General features: G+C 38.7%; 2 protein-coding genes across 2 annotated transcripts; both read right to left on the bottom strand.

Moving 5' to 3' along the window:
* Positions 1-1,836: 1,836 nt before the first annotated feature.
* foxd2 (forkhead box D2) lies at positions 1,837-4,182 on the bottom strand. The gene has a single exon (XM_082187921.1). The coding sequence runs from the start codon at positions 3,680-3,682 to the stop codon at positions 2,573-2,575; it is 1,110 nt and encodes a 369-aa protein (XP_082044047.1). The 5' UTR covers positions 3,683-4,182; the 3' UTR covers positions 1,837-2,572.
* A 4,628-nt stretch (positions 4,183-8,810) lies between these two features.
* foxe3 (forkhead box E3) lies at positions 8,811-11,264 on the bottom strand. Its single transcript, XM_082189011.1, has one exon. It carries the CDS (start codon positions 10,336-10,338, stop codon positions 9,076-9,078), a length of 1,263 nt encoding a protein of 420 aa, XP_082045137.1. The 5' UTR covers positions 10,339-11,264; the 3' UTR covers positions 8,811-9,075.
* Positions 11,265-19,863: the final 8,599 nt, after the last annotated feature.

Below are 19,863 nucleotides of genomic sequence, written 5' to 3'. Positions count from 1 at the left end.
AATGTGTGTGGCTTGTCTCGCTAGGGACCACTTGCTGGGTGCCTATTCAAGCCTTAAGCCTGTTTTATGCTTCTGCGTCGAATCGACGGCGTACCCCCGCGGACCCCTCTGCGTCGACGCGAACCTCGACGCGAGCCCTCCGCCGTAGCTTGACGTGCACCTCCAAAAAATTGTAACTACGCGTCGCGGTGACGCAGACCGCAGGGGCTGTGATTGGTCAGATTATACATCATTTCCGGAGTAAAATATATTAAAATAGAAAACAGTCATTTTAAATTGTCATAAAATATGTTTTGTTTTATTGTTTTTTATATACTAAACACAGCCTTGGTGAGCAGAAGAGACTTATTTTAAAAACATTAAAAATCTTACCGATCTAAAACTTTTGACCGGTAGTGTATATGTATATATTTATATATATTCTTTTCTTTTTTTGTTGTTGCTAGAAATAAACTTCAATCAATCAAATCAATGTTTGTTTTGAAAAAAAGTTTGTTGTTTATTTACAATACAATGTTCACGGGTACATCATGGATATCAAGTAATTAACCAAGTCTGCCACGGGACACTACATTATCCTGCCATGGCACCGTGGTCGAACCCATTTTGTAGCCCAACCCGGTGATCTTTGCACCCGAAGATAAAATCTTTAAAGTCACTGCCAGTCTCTGAGCGAGGTCAATAGGCATACTGTGTGTAGTCTGATGCTGTATTAACGGCTTTAAACGATGAACAAGATCGTCAAATCGACCTTTCGACATCCGAAAATACTTAAAGTGCATTTCTTCGTCCAAGTCCCTCAGCGGTCGAACAACCGTAACAAATTCGCCAATCCTTCCCCTGTCTTCGTGCACTGGTCGTACAGACCACCTTCGCTGAGGTCTTTTTCTTCTACGATTAAACATTTGCAATAAAATCATTTGTTGATTAGCTCCAGCTGCAACAACACTCTCTCTCTTTCGCTCGCCATTGTCGGAAATGAAAAAGCGGAACCGGCGCATGGAACCAAAACAAACTAGGAAAGAGATTCGCGAACCACACCACCCCCCTAGCGTTCTGGCGGTGAAATGCACCGCGATGCAACGCAACCCGACGCAGAACCATAAAACGGTCACGACGCCGTTGGAGTGACGGCGTAGCTACGCCGTGGAGTTGACGCAGAAGCATAATGAGGGCTTTAGGGACAAGGTCTTCAGTGACAACATCAACAAATGGGCAAAAAGCTGCATTATTGTGGATTAGATTCCAGATGAAAAAAAATGCTGCCACAAATTAGCAACGAATCCTCAAAAGACGTGGTGGGTATCCATGTAGAACCATCACATTCAATTATAGGCTTTCAAGCGCTGATGTTCCCATTGCTTTAGCTCTTTGTCATTTGCCAGAAACTGGTCAATTATCATGGCTCAAAGCGCCACACAAGAGGAAACATGTGCCTTGGGCCCAAAAAGTACTAAATACTGGTGTGAAAACGTCACACACTATGATTTCCTCTGTTTTATTAAACTATATTTAGACTAAAGCCTTAAGAAATAACCTAGGCCAGTTTGGCAGCAAAAATTAAACGAACATTTTAACAACGTAACAATATTATTCTTTGACTTTGAATTCTTTCTTATTGCTAATTATTTTTATTTTTATTTTTTTTACAATAAACTAAAAACTAAATTATTGTAAATATAAATGAATTAATTTGTTCAAATTACTTGTTTTCTCAACTCGCGTAATTGTTTGAACTTCAAACTATTTATTTTGTGTATAAACGTTAGACAACTCTTTTAGGCAGGTCAGTAGGCCTGATCGAAGACTAAATGAAAAGAAGTTAACGAAAACATCTTCAAAATTCACAAACATTTATTGTCTTGCCATTACAACAGAAAATGACCTATGGACATTGTTTTGTCTCTTTACATATAACAACATTCTTTTCACAGATAATTTCTCAATGGAATAATGAAATATGTATATGCACAAGTGTCAGACAGAAAGAGGTAATGCGATTTACACCAAGAACCACATAATCATCTATCAACAGAAATAAAATAAAATATAAAATTCACCAGAACACTTCTGTTGAGAGAATTAGGGGAAGTGGGACGTTAACTAATCTATTTACAGCCCCTATTGTCTCTGGCAATGTGCTTTCAAAACAAGTAAATCCTGAGTTTAAAGTCTCGGTTATTGACAGTGCTTTTCACAAACTCACAAAATATACAAAACAATAAAATAGTTAAAACAATCTTCATTTAAGTCAACCAAAAGAGGAAATTCCATATCAATGAGTACAAACTATTTAACTTTCTGGACAAAGCGGCAAAGGTCCACTGGCCGTCCAAAGGTGAAATCTTAGCTTACTATTTACATGGTCTTAATTTCCTCTCTTCAGCCTGTTTCTCTCTTCAAAATCTTACATATTTACAGTTCATAAATATACTTAATTAGCCTTTTATTTAAGAATTCAGAAACATGAAACGGGCGGCATTTTAATCTTGCAAAAGTGTAAATCCTACCTTAGCAAATGACGAAACAACCATATTAAACTGGGCTGCTGCACTTTCTATTTGCTGCCACTCTAGAAATGGCAATTGTTAAGGCTTGGCGTTTTGCTCGAGAAAGTCTGTGTGCCCGGCTGAAGCATCGTGTCCTGCGTTAGATTCAAGTGGTTCGTGGCCGAGGCAAGCGTGGGAGTCAGCATGGCCAAGATCTGAGCCTGTCCACCCGGTTGTGAGGTGTACGGCGAAGCTGGAGAGCTAGCCGCACCGATTATATTGTCTATAGAGAAGGAAGGCCGGCTTGGGCCATTTGTGTCCGTTTTGAGAGGCGCCAGACCAGGAAGAGTCGGGCTGAGTTGAGGATAGAAAGGCTTTCTCAGCTCGGTACCCAAAAACGAAGGCAAGCTGTGTGGCGTGGAGAATATCGAGGAAGGCGTTGGGAGAGCACAATGTGCGTTTTGGAAAGGGAACGCACCTCCCGGGTGGTGTGGGTGATAGGGGTGATGCGCGTGGAAATTCTGCAGCTGTAGGCCGTAATTGTAACCGTACGGTCCGTAGCCAAAGCCAGGTAGAAATCCCCCCGGGTCCCTAAGGATCTCGTTGGTCTGGTGTCTTTTGAAGCGCTTCCTTCTGCGCAGAAAACTCCCATTGTCAAACATGTCGGCGGACTCTGGGTCGAGGGTCCAGTAATTGCCTTTGCCCGGGTTACCGGGTTCACGGGGTATTTTGACAAAGCAGTCATTTAGAGACAGGTTGTGACGGATAGAGTTTTGCCACGCGGGGAATTTCTCCCGGTAATACGGGAACCTGCTGCTGATGAACTCACAGATCTCGCTGAGAGTCAAACGTTTCTTCGGGCTCTGCAGGATAGCCATGGTTATAAGGGCTATGTAAGAATAAGGGGGTTTCACCAACGCATTTTTCCCTGGTTTATCCCCAGTTAACGCACCGGTTCTGTTGTCATCCTGTGGCCCGACCCGGTCAGCCGGACAGTCCAAGCTGCTTTGACCCGGAGAGACTGCGCCCTCTCCCGCATTCTGGGATAGATTGTCATCGGAGTCATTGTCCAAGTGAAAAGTATGATGATGGTGAAGATATTTACCCTCTTTTACAATATCCCCGCCAACGACATCGATGTCCACGTCGTCGGACAGAGCAGAACTGTCCGACATGTCCGTCCCCAGAGTCATCCTTGGAGAGTCTTTTTGTCTTGCTCTCTCGCGTTCCGTGTCCAGTCTCGTGCAGCACCCAGCACAAGCAGTGTGTCGTCTCAGTCACTTGTGCGTTCTGGAACGACAAAACTCCCGTCCTCCAGAAGCCAAAAATACGTTGTCTTCACGTCCTGGAGCCGCATAGAAAACGTACCTTACGAAACGAAAGAAGACTCGAAAGAATCACACCGGACTTGCATAACACAAAAACTGTCCAGTGCTCAGAGCGCTTTCAAGTCGAACAGGACACTAGGTTCCCAGACCTCGATTTTCTCTTCATCGAGTGTGCAGTTGGTCCATATGCAATATAAACTTTTGGATCATACGAATAGAATTATGACTATGCATTCACTAACTAGCTTTTCAGGTTTCATAATTCGAGTAGGCTATTTGTTCTCGTGTACAATCGTAGCGCTGTGCGTGAAAGAGACTCCAAGTAGCCTATACCCCCGCGCGGCTTCCAAAAACTATTTATCCAGTCCCCATAATCACGTGATCAGCATGTCGGTAACCAGGAACTAGGGAAGTTTACAGCCGAAAAAAGCAGCACAAGGGAGAAGTGTTATCAACTTGCCCTATCAAGTGTGCTATAGGGACATTTAACTGACATTCGCGACAAATGTCAAAAATAATGCAGAGAAGAAAAAAAAAATTCCGCACGATTTAACTTTAATAAAGCCGAGGATTTTTCAAAGATGACAACAAATAAACTGTCAACACATTAAACAAACAATTTCATTGCTTACTATACTATGTTTTATTTTCTATTGTTGTTTAAAAAACAGCATCATAATAATAAGACCAAATTATTAAATTAACCGTTAGCCTATTTTTGCATTGTATCTTGCATTGTTATTATGCTGTATTTTCCTAGATAGCAACATCGATAATACAGCAATAATCAATAATATGGCAAAGAAACAAGATAAAGAAAGAAAGAAAAGCAATGGCTTTTTTTCTTTGCATTAAATCACCAGATGGATGTTTATTCATTTGCCTATTCAAGAGATATACATATAGGCTAAAGTATTAAATCGTATCCTTCAAAAACATTTAATGAATCAAATGTTCCAATAAATTGTATGAATCAGCGAATACATTTTAAAAGCAACAGTAGGCCTATAGCTAATTATTCACAAACGTGTAAGCTACAGCAAGAATATGGAAATATTATTTTAATATTTTTGAGACTTAAAGTTAATCCTCAATTTAGCATTTACAGACCATAATATAGTAAATTGCACATTAAATATTTCACGATATTTTAACGTTTCTTGTATTCATTTGCATTGTAGCCTATTACCAATGCAGAACAGCACGAATCAATACGTTGTTCTATATTAGCTACTCGGCAGGTGTACGGGCTATTTAAATAATAACATTTCTTTATTTGGCATGAAAAATATCTTAAATTGTGTATAAATACAATAACATTTGCTCAAAAAAACAGGATGAAAGGAAATTTGCGCTTATACAAAATCTCTCTCTGCGTTCGATTTATCTTTTAATGCCTGTCAGGGATTCAAAACAACCCCGTTTATGATTTGTGCATAGCTATCATAGCCTATACCTCTCCTAACGTAGCCTATGTAAAAAGCACACACTCTCTGCAACCTGCTCGGATTCGTCATTGCTAATGGGTGATATGGGTGAATGACATGCTTTATGCGCCATAGAACGCGCGCGCACTCTTAAAAATAAAGGTTCCAAAAGGTTGGGTTTTTTTTTCAGCGACGCCATAGAAGAACCTTCAGTCAACAGTTCTTAACATAAATAAAACATTCTTAGTATGAACATAATTTTTTTTTTTTAAATCTAAAGAACCTTTTTCCACTATAAAGAACCTTTTGTGCATTGGAAAGCTCCTATGGATGCTAAATGTTCTTTATGAACCATCAATACCAGTAAATAACCTTTATTAGAGTCGGGCATCGAATACTTTTTTATTATGCTCATTATTCAAATACAAAGACAGTTGTGCCTCCGATTAAAATCTGCAGGATGTGCCAGATTTCATGCTCTGCATGCTTTGTGACCATATTTTCAATCAAATATTTTCTCTTTTATTCCGTTTCCCATAAGTAGGCTTCTTATTTAGGCTAAACGTATTAAACTAATTAAAAGTAGGCTACATATAAATAATTGGGCGTTTCGAGAATTAGCCTATGTTCATGCACAGCTTAGTTGATTGCTGGTACATTTTTTATTTGTTATATAAAGGTGTAGAAGGAAACAGAAAAGTAAAAAAAAAATAAAAATAAAAAAAAAGTTAGTTCAAAATTGTAGTTCATGAACTGTTGGAGACGATGGCAGGACCGGAGCAATGTGTGACAGCTGCCTGTGGGAGCCCAAACTCAGAGGTCAAGTTAGCACCTCATGCAATTCTACTGTCTCATCAAAATAAAAAAAATACAAAATACAAAATCAATATTTGATTTCTGAATTATAATCAAAATTTCAAGGAATAGGCTATGACTTCTTTTTTTTCCATTGATGCATTATGTAGGCTAATGCAATTAATATCTTAAGATAAAGGATTTACAGTTCTCTAGTGAATACACTTTAATGCCACTCTTTTCCGTTTACAAAAAAGAAAAAGAAAAGAAAGAAATGTCGTGCACGTTTAGGGCCCTGGACAACATAAATGTCAAAGTGCAAACCACAGGCGACACTCTGAAAAAGAACGAGATAATCACCGTCGGTTTTCGGCCTAAACTGACAAATTGGCTTCCCATTCCTATTTTTCCTCCTTTCCGCTTTTAAGTGGGCTCACCAGTTAATGTGTTGAGGGCTTACACGGAATAAAAGGACTGCAAAGCAAGCTGTAACTCTGTAAAATGTTTAACCACAGTACTGCCACCTTGCGGTTCTACGCTGTATTATAGTCTATATAGCCTATAGCTTAATAGCGCTTGAACTCCGCATTCCGCACCAAACAAAACAAACAGACAAAAAAATAATTTCTTACTCTGGACATAAAACATATAAACAAAAACAAAAATTAAATCCACTTTGTGCTGCAAAAAGTTGGAGGACCTTAGTTTCTCAATAACCAATAGAATTGCGCTCTTAATTAACTGAGGCCGGAAACTATTTTACAATTCTCAAACTATCGAAAGTGAATAAGACGAAGTGTATCGTTACAAGTGGAAAAGAGCTCAATTCAGGCAATTGCTGTTTGTCGCCCCAATATTACAGGTTTTTTTTCCAATTGCTAACACACAATTTTGCAAACTAGGCTGGTTTTATCAAAATACTAATAACAACATTCACAAAACCACACTCCCAAACTGTAAAATACTTAATATATCCTGCAAAATGAAGCACTGCAGCCAAAACTACATATAGCATTATCAAAATCAAACTTTTGCACGAAATGGCACATACTTCATTCAAATTACCAGATTTTTGTCTGGCCATTTGGGCATAATGAAAAGCAATCTTTAGTATGCTTTGCCATAATACTAAAATAGTTCAAATTGTAGAAAATTCTTCAGACTGCTCACATGCACAGAAATATTTGCAGAGACACACACATGCTGTTGAAACATTTATTTTTTTATTTTTCACCAAACAAGTCAGTGCAACATATTCACAGCAGATATATTTACATTTGACTGAACAAAAATATGCTCACAATAAAACAGTAAACTGAAAAAGATCGAAGTGCTAACAATTAACCATTGAGGTGTTTGGCCAGGTGACACATGTATTGGCCAATTCGCTCATGTAGTGAATGGCAGTGTTTTGAGATGGCAAACATGTGACTTTATGTCAGATTGTTGTGTCTTATGCACAGAACTGTGTTCAGTGTATTTAAAAAGTGCCATTTTGAATTGCAAAATGTGTGTAAAGCAGAAAATGTGTTTTGACTTTTGGAGACTTGAGAAGAGGTTTTGCTCTTTGTGTGTCAGTTTAAATAATTGTGCTGTGCATGTCATTTTAGTGTGTTAGCAATTGGAAAAAACTGTAAAATCTATAGAAAACATCACTAATTTAATTTATATTTAATATATTTAATTTATGACATAAATAAATAACGTTCTGAATTGAAAAAAGAAAACATCCTACATATAAAGGGTGGCGTTGTAGCCTATACTACTTCTTCAAAAGTAGATGTTCAAATGAAATTATAATAATTCAAGTAAAATTATAGCATTTAATGGCACTGGATGTGGACCATAAGGGATGCAGTTTTGAAACTTCTTTACAGGCTTTTATTGTTTTAAAAGCTAATTTTAGCAAAACTTTTTACTCTCGGAAATAAATAGACTATAATGGCTTGGGAAAAAAAAATGCTGTCATTAATTGTAAATATGATGTGATAAAACTGAAAGATCAGTTTGCTTGTAATGGACTGTGGAGTGTTCCGAGGCTCTCGATAATTAACAAACGTTTTCTACGACGTGCTACATGATTAACCATGCTTTTGACAAAGGTTCTCATATTAGAGACCCAGCCATGACGTTAACTTGGTGGTGGCTGACATCTAGTGGATTCTATGTGAAATGCTCCAAATCTCGGTTTTACAGAAATTATTAGACATTTATTCCAATAGCCAGTCGATGTCGCCCCCTCACCAGCAAAATGACTGTATAGGCCTACACAATTCGTGATGGAAGATTAAATATAGTGTACAAATATTTTAAGATAGCTACTATTTGTAGGCGTAAATATCAGTCTTCAAAACGTAAAAAAAAGAAAAAAAAAGAGCTAATGTAGGCTAAATTCTGTTTTGAGAATATATAGCCTACTGTGTATCACTGACCGAATAACTATTTATTTGAATTTATATGTATAAAAAAATAATTCATACTGGTTAAATAGAAACATTTTAACCAATGTTAAATAACCTAAATCAAATCAAATTATTTAAATTGTATACGGACTATTAAACAAAGATTGGAGTTACAAGTTGATACGTGTTATATCTCGATTATCCTGTCAAACTATATGGATGTAATTATTATTACTATTATTATGATTAGGCTACTACTACTACTACTACTATTATTATTATTATGTTGGATATTGAAAATCGAACATAAACCTAATGTACTTTTTTTTTAGGTTAGCAGTTAAATGAAGAATAAGCGAAAAATTATTACACAAAAACACATTTATTTGCTTATAATATTTACATTGTTCTGTGCGTTGTTTTGTCTTCTGATATAGTCAAACAATGTTTCAGACAACATATCAATACCAGAACTGTAATTCTTCATTTTATTTAACACAAAATACTTTGAACACATATACCAAAAACTAGTTACACGTTATCTACAAAACTTTTGTTACATAATCAACAGGAATATGAACTCAGTCTCGGGGCCATTGACATGCAGTGGAACACGTTGTCAGTGCAGAAGTTTTCACATGTATCGCTCCAGTCCTGAGGCAAAATTGGCTTGTCTCATATATGAATTATTATAGGAGTTCATTGCTGGTCCAGAGAGAGCTAAAAGAGATTCTGTATGATCTGCGCACGAGCCAGAACGCACAGGGGGCAGAGAAATCCTGTTCCCCGAACAGTACACCTGTGAACCTCCCGGAGAGAAGCTGGACTGCGTGACCCCGGACAGGTGAGTGGGCGAAGCCGAGGAGGGATACGTGTAACTGGTTGTCATGTTTGTAGCAAGAGATCCCGTGTTCCTGCTCAGCATGTTGCTCGTTGGATTTATCTGTTGCGTCTGAAAGCAGGTTGGGTCAGAGTTTGACACGGAACAGCTGGAGGTCATGGCACCCAAGTCTCCCATGCCGAGAGACTGCGAGTTGAGATCTCCTCCGCTTTGCATCATTGTCTGCTGACTAATAATATTATCGATGCTGAACATCCTGGGCTGGCCTTGCGTGACCCCGGCCGATGCCTGATAGTGATGCAGCATCGCCGGGTGCGGGGAACCAGCCAACTGAGACCCGTAGCCAGACGTCACACCCGGGTACAAGGTGTTGGGGTAGGCCTGTCTACCCATCGGTGTTGGCGTGAAAGCGCTCGAGCTTTGCATGTATCCAGGATACGTGCTTACATCAGTCCGCTTGAAGCGCTTCCTCCGTCTCAAGAAACTCCCGTTGTCGAACATGTCCTCAGCGGCGGGGTCAAGCGTCCAGTAGTTTCCTTTGCCGGGCCTACCGGGCTCTCGCGGGATCTTCACAAAACAGTCATTGAGGGTGAGGTTGTGCCGTATGGAATTTTGCCACTTCTTGGAATTCTCGCGGTAAAAAGGAAAGCGTTCCATGATGAACTTATAGATGCCGCCGAGGGTGAGTTTTCTCTCAGGTGAATTGGCGATGGCCATTGCGATCAGTGCGATGTAACTGTAGGGAGGTTTACCTCGCTGCACTGGCCTTTTCCTCCTCCGGCTGCCAGTGGCGGGCAGATGTTCTTCGGTTTGACCCAGTGAAACCACTTCTTCCCTCTCGGTGTTTGGACTGCTGACCCGAGGCTCGGCTTTGATGAGAACACCGTCCTTGGTTCGAGCCTGGTGGCTGAGCGCTGGTGAAGGAAGAGGTATCGGGGAGTCCAGGCTCACGTTGGGAGACAGCACCACTGGACTGGCCGCCTCGGCTGGCGAGTGCTGGGACTCTGCCGTCATGTTGCACATGCCAGTGAAATATGAAAAATTTGCAAGATTCATAAAAGTTGTCTTTTATAAACCTTTATGGCTATTAGAATTTTAAAATGTAAAATTCCCTCAATTTGCCAACTAAACAGGCTGTAATAATATTGGCTAGCCTATCAAAATAAGCGTGCGCTCAGCTGTAGATTAGAGGTGTTTGTCTAACCAGGTGAGTGAGTCGGGGGGAGTTTTATAGAGCGGGCAGAGTGACGACACCGGCCGCCTCGTGACGATCGATTGGGTGACAGTTCTCCCCTCACTAGCAAAGAATGCAAGGTCAGAAGATCAGCGTTAAATTAACTTTGGATGGGTGAATTTGTATATTTTTAGAAACTGTAATTGAAAGACATGTAGCCTGATTAACCTGACCATATAACAAACTTTTCACAAAAAGTTATAAAAAAAAGTTACAAATGGGGAAAAGGTAAATAAATTGAAACTAACCTAGCCTATAGCTTTTTGATATTCTTACCTTAATTATTAATATGAGCTAAATAAACAATTTCCTCTTCTGTCCTTCAAGGGAAAACACAAAGGAAGTCGTACCTGCTTGTGACCTTATATGGAATATACATTGTGCGATATCAGATAAGGCAAAGTGGCTTACATAATAGCTTCCACTGACTTGGGGGGGTTTAAGAGTGACAGGATTAGGAAGGAAAGGTTGGAAAGGTTGGAGAGGTGGAGGATAAATACTTGTCTGCAAAATATTCTAAGTTGAAAAGTTTCACGGAGGAGGGCTTTTTTTTCATATGAACAATGATCTGAAACATAATGAATACTCAATTTGTTGACAAATTTTTGCTCACTGTGAGATTTATACAACTTTCTATCCATCCATTTACATTTTTGTCAGTTTTTGAGTTTGAGTCTTTCTTATTAAGTTCAAAGTGGTTCAAAAAGTGCAACAAACTTTTCCCCGCAGATTGCCACATTTGCACCACTTAGACTCTTAAAAGGCAGCAATCAAACTTAAGATTTTCATTTTAGCAGGTTGAAATGTTTTACAGTGCAAGAAAGGACAAAATAAAAGAACGGGCTGCTCACTGAAAGTTCTATCTTTGATCTCTCGCTCTTGCTCGCTCTCATAGTTTGCCCATGGGTTCACTGTGTATCCAGGACAGAAACAACACACAGAAAGGCTGTAAGAGACTTCCCAAACTACCTCTCAATCCACCAATTGAAAAATAATAACAAGCTTTTAAAAACAGCAATTGAGCTGTGCAAACTTTACAGAATGTTAAGAAAATACTGCTGGTTTATTTTTATTCTCCAGAATGAGACTATAGAAGGGCAGGTGCTAATACAGCATCATAGCACTCAACATCAACTTCTCGCCCAGGATTTCACTGATCGAATTACAGAAAGACAATAACAGCGTGCACACAGAATTCTCTTTAGCTGTAAATGAATAGTTAAACCTATCAAGGAATTACCAGGGCTTTGCTTTTCAACACAAGGGATCTACAGGAAGGTCAGGAGGTAGAAAGTTACCCTAGACCTTTTCACTTAAGCTCAAAGCAGGTTTTCTAAATAGACAGCCGATATATCATTTAAACCGGTAAAAGCATGCATGTCTGGGTAGGCGTGAGCAAAAAAGGGATGTGAGTGAGAGTGAGGAACTGGACAGATAGTGTTCAGCTCTGACTGATAGGAAAGAAATGGTAGGATGAATAAGACCAGAGTCATAAGCCAAAACAGCATTCACCCCTGCCCAAGCACAAAGCATGTGGCGGCCCCCTGTGCCCAGACGCGCTAAGCCTAGCTAGCCGAACAGAGCGGCTGGCTAACAGCTTCAGACAGGCGTGGGATCAGGGTTGTATCCAAGCAGGATCTGCCCTAGTGCTGCCAGGTCAGGCAGACAAACAAGGGCTACAGCCAGGAAACAGCCCCTCCTCCCCCACACCCTCATCCACCAGCCCCAGGGCCCACCATCTCACGGTAATCCCCGTAATATTACTCTCTTATCACACACACACCAGAGACAACTCTTCAAAAAGTGCTGGAATAAATTGGACCTGGTTTGTAATGCATTATATCATGACAAGTCTAGAACATGTTTATATCCAGTAAAAATTAAGATTTTCCTTCCTCAGGGCTTTGTGGGCGGTTGTATTGAATTAAATGGGCGGTTAAGATTTAATGGCTCAATAGCTGTTAAAGTAAAATACACTTGTGTCCATTTCCTCTGGATTTTATGCAACCACAAGCAAAGGCACAGGAAAAACGTTTCTGTGATGTTTAGACACTTAAGAGGATAGTTCACCAGAAAAGAATGACACCCTCATGTCCTTCCAAAACTTTTCATTTTGTCTAACTTCACTTTTGTGAGGTTATTGTTGAAAAAATGTGCAATGACATTCATACATTTTCAAAGAAGAAAAAAGAAAGAGGCAGCCGTGTTTGCCAAAACTTTACCATAAAAATCCGATAGCAACATTTTAAGTTTTACAGATTGAAATGAAATATGTGGTACAAAAAAAGCTGTCTCTCAGAGAATTCTAGGGATGTCAATTTTTATGACTTTTTACTTTAAATTATAAGATGACTTGTACAGATTTTGGAAGTGAAAAAGATTTAACAGTATTTTACTGTAAAATTAGATGAAAGGTCCAATTAGATTTATTACATTTTTTCACTGTAAAGAGTAAGGGAAAGTGTCGATAAAAATTGTACTTTTACTGTTAAAATTCGATCATTTTTTCCCAAGTGTTCCAAACATTTTGAAGCCACTGTATATTAATATAAGTCAAACAACTCATCTAATTCTAACCCTAAATCTATGCAAATTGAACTTTTCTATGTTGCAAGAGATGTTTAAAATTTTGCTTTGTGTTCACCTCAGCTATATCTGTCAGTGTAGAGAGAGAGAGATGTGAAGAAAGAGAAGAGAGAGAGAGAGAGAACTGCTGAGTAAACACTTGGAACTCATTCATTTGCACACTGGCTCCAGGCAGGGCTGGGGTTTGAGAGGGGGTGCATGAGAAAAAGAGAGAGAGAATGAAAGAACGAGAGGGAACGAAAAAGAGAAAAGCGAGCGGGAGAAAGAGATGCCCCTTTTCTTACCCAAGCTCATCAAGTACGGGCCAGGGCTCCTGAAAACGGCAGGATTAGTGGAGGGCCGGGGCTCGGTCAGGTCGGCTCAGCCCACATCACTCCTGTACTGCACGCTACACTGCTTCGCTAAAGCACTCCAACATGGTTCTCACAGATACACACACACACACACACACACACACAAAGACACAATGCATATACACACTTACTATCACGCTCGCACAAGCATGCAACACACAGAGGACACTGACATTCTCAGCTAAGAGCGGCATTAACACTTGCCGTAACTCTTGACACATCGATGTCCACAACAATACATGCACACACTGGCTTCATTATATTAGTAAAGTTTTTTAAATGGAAGTCATAGTTACAATACCCTGAAACTGAATCCTCCCACAAACCTGTTGATATCAGGATGATTTCAAATGTCAAGTTTTGACCATATTAGTAGGACATTTTCAATATGTCGGCCCTCACAAATATAGTCAAACCTGTATACAAACACTTTATACACATCTACATGTCCCTATTTCTTTTTACCCTTTAAAACTGCATTCAAAAAAGTTTATGAGATGGACAGTGCAAAAATAAAAATCAGAACATGATTTCTGTTTGTAATCCTCTAGTAGCACTAAATGTGCACCCCTTAAGCAGCAAGCATTGGTTGATCTTATCAACAAACTCTTAATGACAGCGCTTTGTGATTTTAAGCCTCAGGGCCTGCAGTCATGCACAAAGACAAGAACTCACTCTCACTAGCACAAATATGGTCACAAGGTCAAATCCTCACCAAAAATCAGTTTCCCCTCCTTTTTTTCACTGCAATCATCCTATCTGCCAGTGTTGTGTGCTATGGTCACTACGGTGGTAAAAGTAGGCTATGTAAAGCTTAAAATCAGACAACAAAGTCATGTTTTTGAATAAAATTTCACCCTGTGATGCCATTTACACTGGTTAACTGTCAGAGATAGTTAAAGATATAGTTCAATCCCCCCCCAAAAATGTCATTTGCTCACCCTTATGTCGTTTCAAACACTGAGACATTTGTCAGCATGTCACGGTGGCTGATGTACACGATGAAGGAGTAGAGAAATAAAAACAGTCGGCTAGACTTTATTTTAAGGTGTCCTTCACTGTAAAAAAAAGTTTAATGATCAATGTTTTTACGTTGCTTTAACTCATCAAAATATGTTAAGCAATTTTCAGCTTTTTTTTTTGTTATACAAGATTCAACTCATTTTTAAGTCAGTTTAATGTAACTGAAGTTGAAATTACTTAATCATCCAAGTTGATTGTACTTAATTTAAGGCAGCAACTTTTTTTTACAGTGTTGTTACAGTATAATTATAGTACTCTTAAATAAAGTACTGAGTAATATTAAATTAACTACATGTACTTACTATAGGGTTAGGGTTATGATAAGGTTTGTTGTAGGGTTACTTGCATGTAATTTATAGTTGTATAATTTATAGTTATTACTATAGTAACTACATGTAACGTGTAACAAGGACACAGTAAAATATCAAGTGTTACCAAACAGTCTTTATTAAACTAACAAGAGAACATTCAGGAGATCACAGGAGCTAAATGTTAACACAACCACATAACATAGACAATATCGGACACTGAACAGAAAGAACTCAAGGCTTAGGGGCCATTTACACGACACCGTTTTCAACTAAAAACGTAAACCTTTTTACGTGTATTGGCCAGTCATTTACTTGACAACGGTGTTTTGGGTGACTGAAAACGCAAACTTTTGAAAACGGGTTTCAAAGTGTACGTTTATGAAAACGGTGTCCGTGTAAACAACAAAAACACGAATCTCTGAAAACGAAAGTCATGCACAGGCGTATTAAGTGTTCAGTGTATTGTTTTTCAATGCCATCTAACTGCCTGCCAGCAGAATACAGCGTTTTTAGCCATTTACGCGGGTCCGTGTGAATGGGGATCGTTTTGGCAATGGTGTCATCTGTACGCAAAACTCAAAGAAAAAACGCATATCATCATACACAGGGAACGTAATCAAGGAGAACAGAAACAGGTGTGTGAAAACTAATTAACAGCTAGGGAAACTAACTCAGACAAACAAAGTGAAAATGAAACCAAAACACAACATAACAGAATATACACGTTACAGAGAAAATCTCCTTTTGTGATTCACAGAAGAAAGAAAAATCATGTTTGGAATGTAAGAATGACCAATCCTTTTAATATCAGTCTGAAAATAATTCCCTTTAAATATCTGAAACAATTATTTTGTGTTCGTGAAATTGCACCATGGAAAAAATACCATAAATGTTGTGGTGTGTTGCAGTGCAATGGTCAGCTCTCGTTAGTTAGTTGTTGCATGCATTTAAAGGAAATCAAATGTTTCAACAGATGTTACTAATAATCAGAGTAATTTTGCTTGTAAATCCACTGTGTATGTGTCATAAAAGTGTTTATGGTTTTACTGTAGGTTTTCGTGGGTTTGTTGATTCTCCGGTCTGCCGGTCTGAGCGGGAAGTGCCCTGAGCAGGCAGGAGATTCCTGAAGCCTTAGGTGGCTCAGACTGCTGACTGACTGACTAAATGTGTCTGGGTCTATATACAAGCAAAAGGGGGGTTTGAGGGCTCTTCAGTCCTGAAGCACCACGGACAATATTTACCTGCAGAAGACCCTATTAGTGAAAGGACCCAATAAATATCAGATTTTTTGACAAATCTGAGCTAGAAAATGAACCAAAACAAAATACTAAAAATAGATGGTCCAATCCACTAATAAAATCTCGGTGGAAAAAAAGTGATCAGGTGACGCAAGTGAGGCCACAAGGCTCTGAGATGAGACACAGAGACGACCGCAAAGACACAAGGGCCTTCTGTCCTATTCCAGTTTTATCTTTCAACGGACACTTGTCCTTGTCTTTACTCCGCTCATAGCCTAAAAAAAAAAAACTGGTACAAAGATTTGGTTAGATTCCAAGAAATACTGAGTTTCCACTTTTCAGTTACACTCTCTTATTAGTATAAACTATATGTTTTAATTGAATGAACCTTTTATGAACTAGGCCCAGATGTGACAATATGTACTGTAACTGGACATTTTTGATATCTTCAAAGAAAATGTTCATAATCGAACAGGAGTGTGAAAGGATTGAACGTAATTAGCTTGAAAGTCTGGCAGGAGTCGTGGTCTCTAGGCATCTGCGATGTAGCTGAGCATTGAATAGTGATGAGAGATGGAGCTTCAGCATTTCTAACCTTTTATTACATCGAGAAAGACAGAAAGGGAGAAAGAGGAAGGCAACGTATAACGTACATATCTAGGCTTATATTCTGCTGACACTCACAAACAGGTCTTGCGTACATGCGCGCGCACACACACATAACTCCTCTTTTATCTTTATGACATTTCATTAAAGCAGAAAGGTCAGATACAAACAGGTTTCTGATGAGTTCCTCAGCTTCTTTGCTCCTCCCGCAATTCACCCAGTAACACACACACACACACACTTTCCATGTCACCTTAAAAGACACCAAGCAAACTACAGAACGTCAATTCAAATGCTCAGATGGTTTAGGTATTTCCATGTTCTACTCCACGGCCCCGGTTTCCTTTAGATTAATGGATTTAAGTGTTTTGTTGTACTTGTTTACTAAAGGAGGATTCTCATGCGTGTCCCTCCACTGAGTCACATTACACAGTTTGAATAGATGCTAAAGTGGCCTAGACTTGTTCTGCATAGGATTATTTACCCACCCATGTAAGGATTACAGACCATCTTAACCTGTCCATTAGCGCTGGGCCATCTCAGACAGACAGGCTACCCGACGGACATCTCCCGGCTCTTTCTCCAGTTCTCTTTTTCAACCAAGCTCTAATCCACTCCACCAAAAGCCTGATCTGATAGAACCAGGCGGCTGAACTAAGATTACTGCTTCCTCCCTATTCTTTCTCTTGCCCTCTCTCTCTCTATTGCTTATCCTCTTGTTCTCTCCATTGTCATTTCAACCCCCAGCTGATTCAGAAACACAAAAATATGAACATCCATCACAAAAAAAAAACATGTCATATCCTCCCGAGACCCAGCAATGGAGTTTTTTTAGGACATTATATTTTAGCAAATTTCTCTGACAACATACATGTCAAAGTTTTAAGTCTGGATGTCCTGTAATAAGCATATTCGGGGCTTTGCAGAGATACCAATGTTGAGGTGTAACCATGAAAACTCCCTCTCCTTGGTCTTTTAAAATGACTGAATGATCAAATGTAGCACTCTTATTGAAATGTAATATTTTGTAATTATCAGTAATTAAATCTATGTCATATCAGAATATGATTTTCTGTTAAACAGGGCATCTATTTCATACATGACCTCTGTAGTGGACTTCAGGACTTGCATCATGGCATATCAGGCATATTGGAGACACAACAAGTGAATAGGGAAAGAAATTATATATCAATATTCATATGAAATATGAGATATTCTAATGAAAATATTCCCCATTATTACAAGTCTTTTTTCATTTTATGTTGCCCCAAGAAAACAGAAATATGCAAATTAGATACAGTGTAGATGCATTGCATAGAATGGGAATGACACTTATGGCTATGTTTACACACATACTGCATAAAGTAAAATGGCATATCAAACCAGTCTGTTATATCTTTCATAACATAGTTGAAAATCATCTTTATACAAAGTTTGGATAAAAAAAAAGAGCTTGAAACCTAAAAATGTATTGGAGAATTAAAAAAAACATTATTTTTGCCTAATCTGTGCCTTTTAATTTTCTTAATAAATGGGTCCTGGTGTCCACTAGAGAGGACATAAGAAACAAATTGAATAAAGAAATGTTCTTCCTATGTTATGCTATTTTCCAAAACAATGTAATGACCAAAAAATACAAAAATAAAAATCACAACATAAAAATTCTGGTAACAGAACTGCAGACATCGCAAACATTTTTATGCATTAAAACAATAAAAAAGAAAAAAAGTGTGTATGAAAGAGTGCACTTTACACCACCTACACATTCAGAAAATCCGAGCTAGTCCTACAATTGACTTGCATTTCTCAGAAGCAATATCTCCCTCTGCTGGATAATTTGGTAAATGCAGACTGTGCCTTTAGAGACATGGCATTCTATTTTAAGAAAATACTTAAAATAAATAAATAAGACAAGGAAACAAGATAAAACATAAGTTACTTTTTGAACGTTTTCTTTGTGTGATGCTTAGTGTTCTTGAAACAGACTGCGTGACTCGTATAATAGCCTACTTATGAGATATTTTCATTTGTATGTCACGTGACACAGGTAAAATAAGGAAAGGTAGACCTCCTAAAATTCTTTTGATCGCTCTGCCTCATTCTGTGGGCTGCTGATGCTTTAGAAGAACGAATATGGAGATACTAATTTACATTCATTCGATTGGCAGACTTTTTTTAATGTAAAGCGACTTAAAAATTTGAAATACAACAAAGCAACTGATCCTAAGGAGGCAGTCGGCTGTCATTCTGATGTCACTTACATCTGTACACGTTCAATCTGTCAAATCTGCGCTTTACTGCAGGGTGCGTTCAGATTCACTAATCACCATCATCTTATTCTGACCTTAACAAGATACCAGCCCATTTTCACAGTGATGTTTCCCTGACGGATACATTTGACATGAGATAGGCCTTAGTGACGTCAGTCCGTCTATGTTTGTTGTCATGGTAACACGGAAAGCCACCAATTAAGAAACGGAACATGTCTCTCGCGCTGTATAATCTTCCTGTGTTAGCCTAATATGTAAGAGAGAAGGGGAGGTTAAATATGGTTCAAAGTTACAAAAACTAATTATTATATTCAATTCCGCAAGTGAAAATGTTGCTCTTAAAGTTAGCAGTAAAATTGTCTTTTGCATCTTGGGCTATCTCTTGACTTGCAGCATATAAACGTTTTTCATCTTTAAGGTTTACTCAGGTGCCTGTGCTTTCACTATGGCACAATCGCTTAAAGGATTAGTTCACCCAAAAATGAAAATTCTGCCTTAAATTACTCACCCTAATGTCGTTCCAAACCCGTAAGAGTTTTGTTCATCTTCGGAACACAAATGAAGATAATTTTCATGAAATCAGAGAGCTTCTGTCCTTCCATAAACAGCTACAACTGGCACTTTGAGGTTTCCAAAAGTGAATGAAGAGATTGTATAACGAATCCAAATGAATTAAGCGGTTTAGTCAAAATTTTCTGAAGAGACACGATCACATGATGAACAAATTTCATTAAGGCTTTTAACATATAAACATTCATCACCTCACACATCAGGAGTGGTAAATTGAAGCTCAAGCATGTCTGCTTGACTTGCGAGAACCAATGAGGTTAGTTCTTGTGTTAGCAGCACGTTTCAGCTTCAGCAAGAACCAATGAGATTCATTCTCGTGTGTTATGCGGCACTTTTGAGCTTCTGAAAGAACCAATGAGGTTAGTTCTCCTGTTAGGCAGCTCGTTTGAG

The sequence above is a fragment of the Leuciscus leuciscus genome (assembly GCF_965113295.1).
Source record: "Leuciscus leuciscus genome assembly, chromosome: 13".
NCBI lineage: Eukaryota > Metazoa > Chordata > Actinopteri > Cypriniformes > Leuciscidae > Leuciscus > Leuciscus leuciscus.
This window is presented reverse-complemented; position numbering and strand designations above follow the sequence as displayed.

Bases quoted from the DNA above. Each gene is read 5' to 3' on its own strand.
- foxd2 (XM_082187921.1), bottom strand. From the start codon at position 3,682: ATGACTCTGGGGACGGACATGTCGGACAGTTCTGCTCTGTCCGACGAC.
- foxe3 (XM_082189011.1), bottom strand. From the start codon at position 10,338: ATGAATCTTGCAAATTTTTCATATTTCACTGGCATGTGCAACATGACG.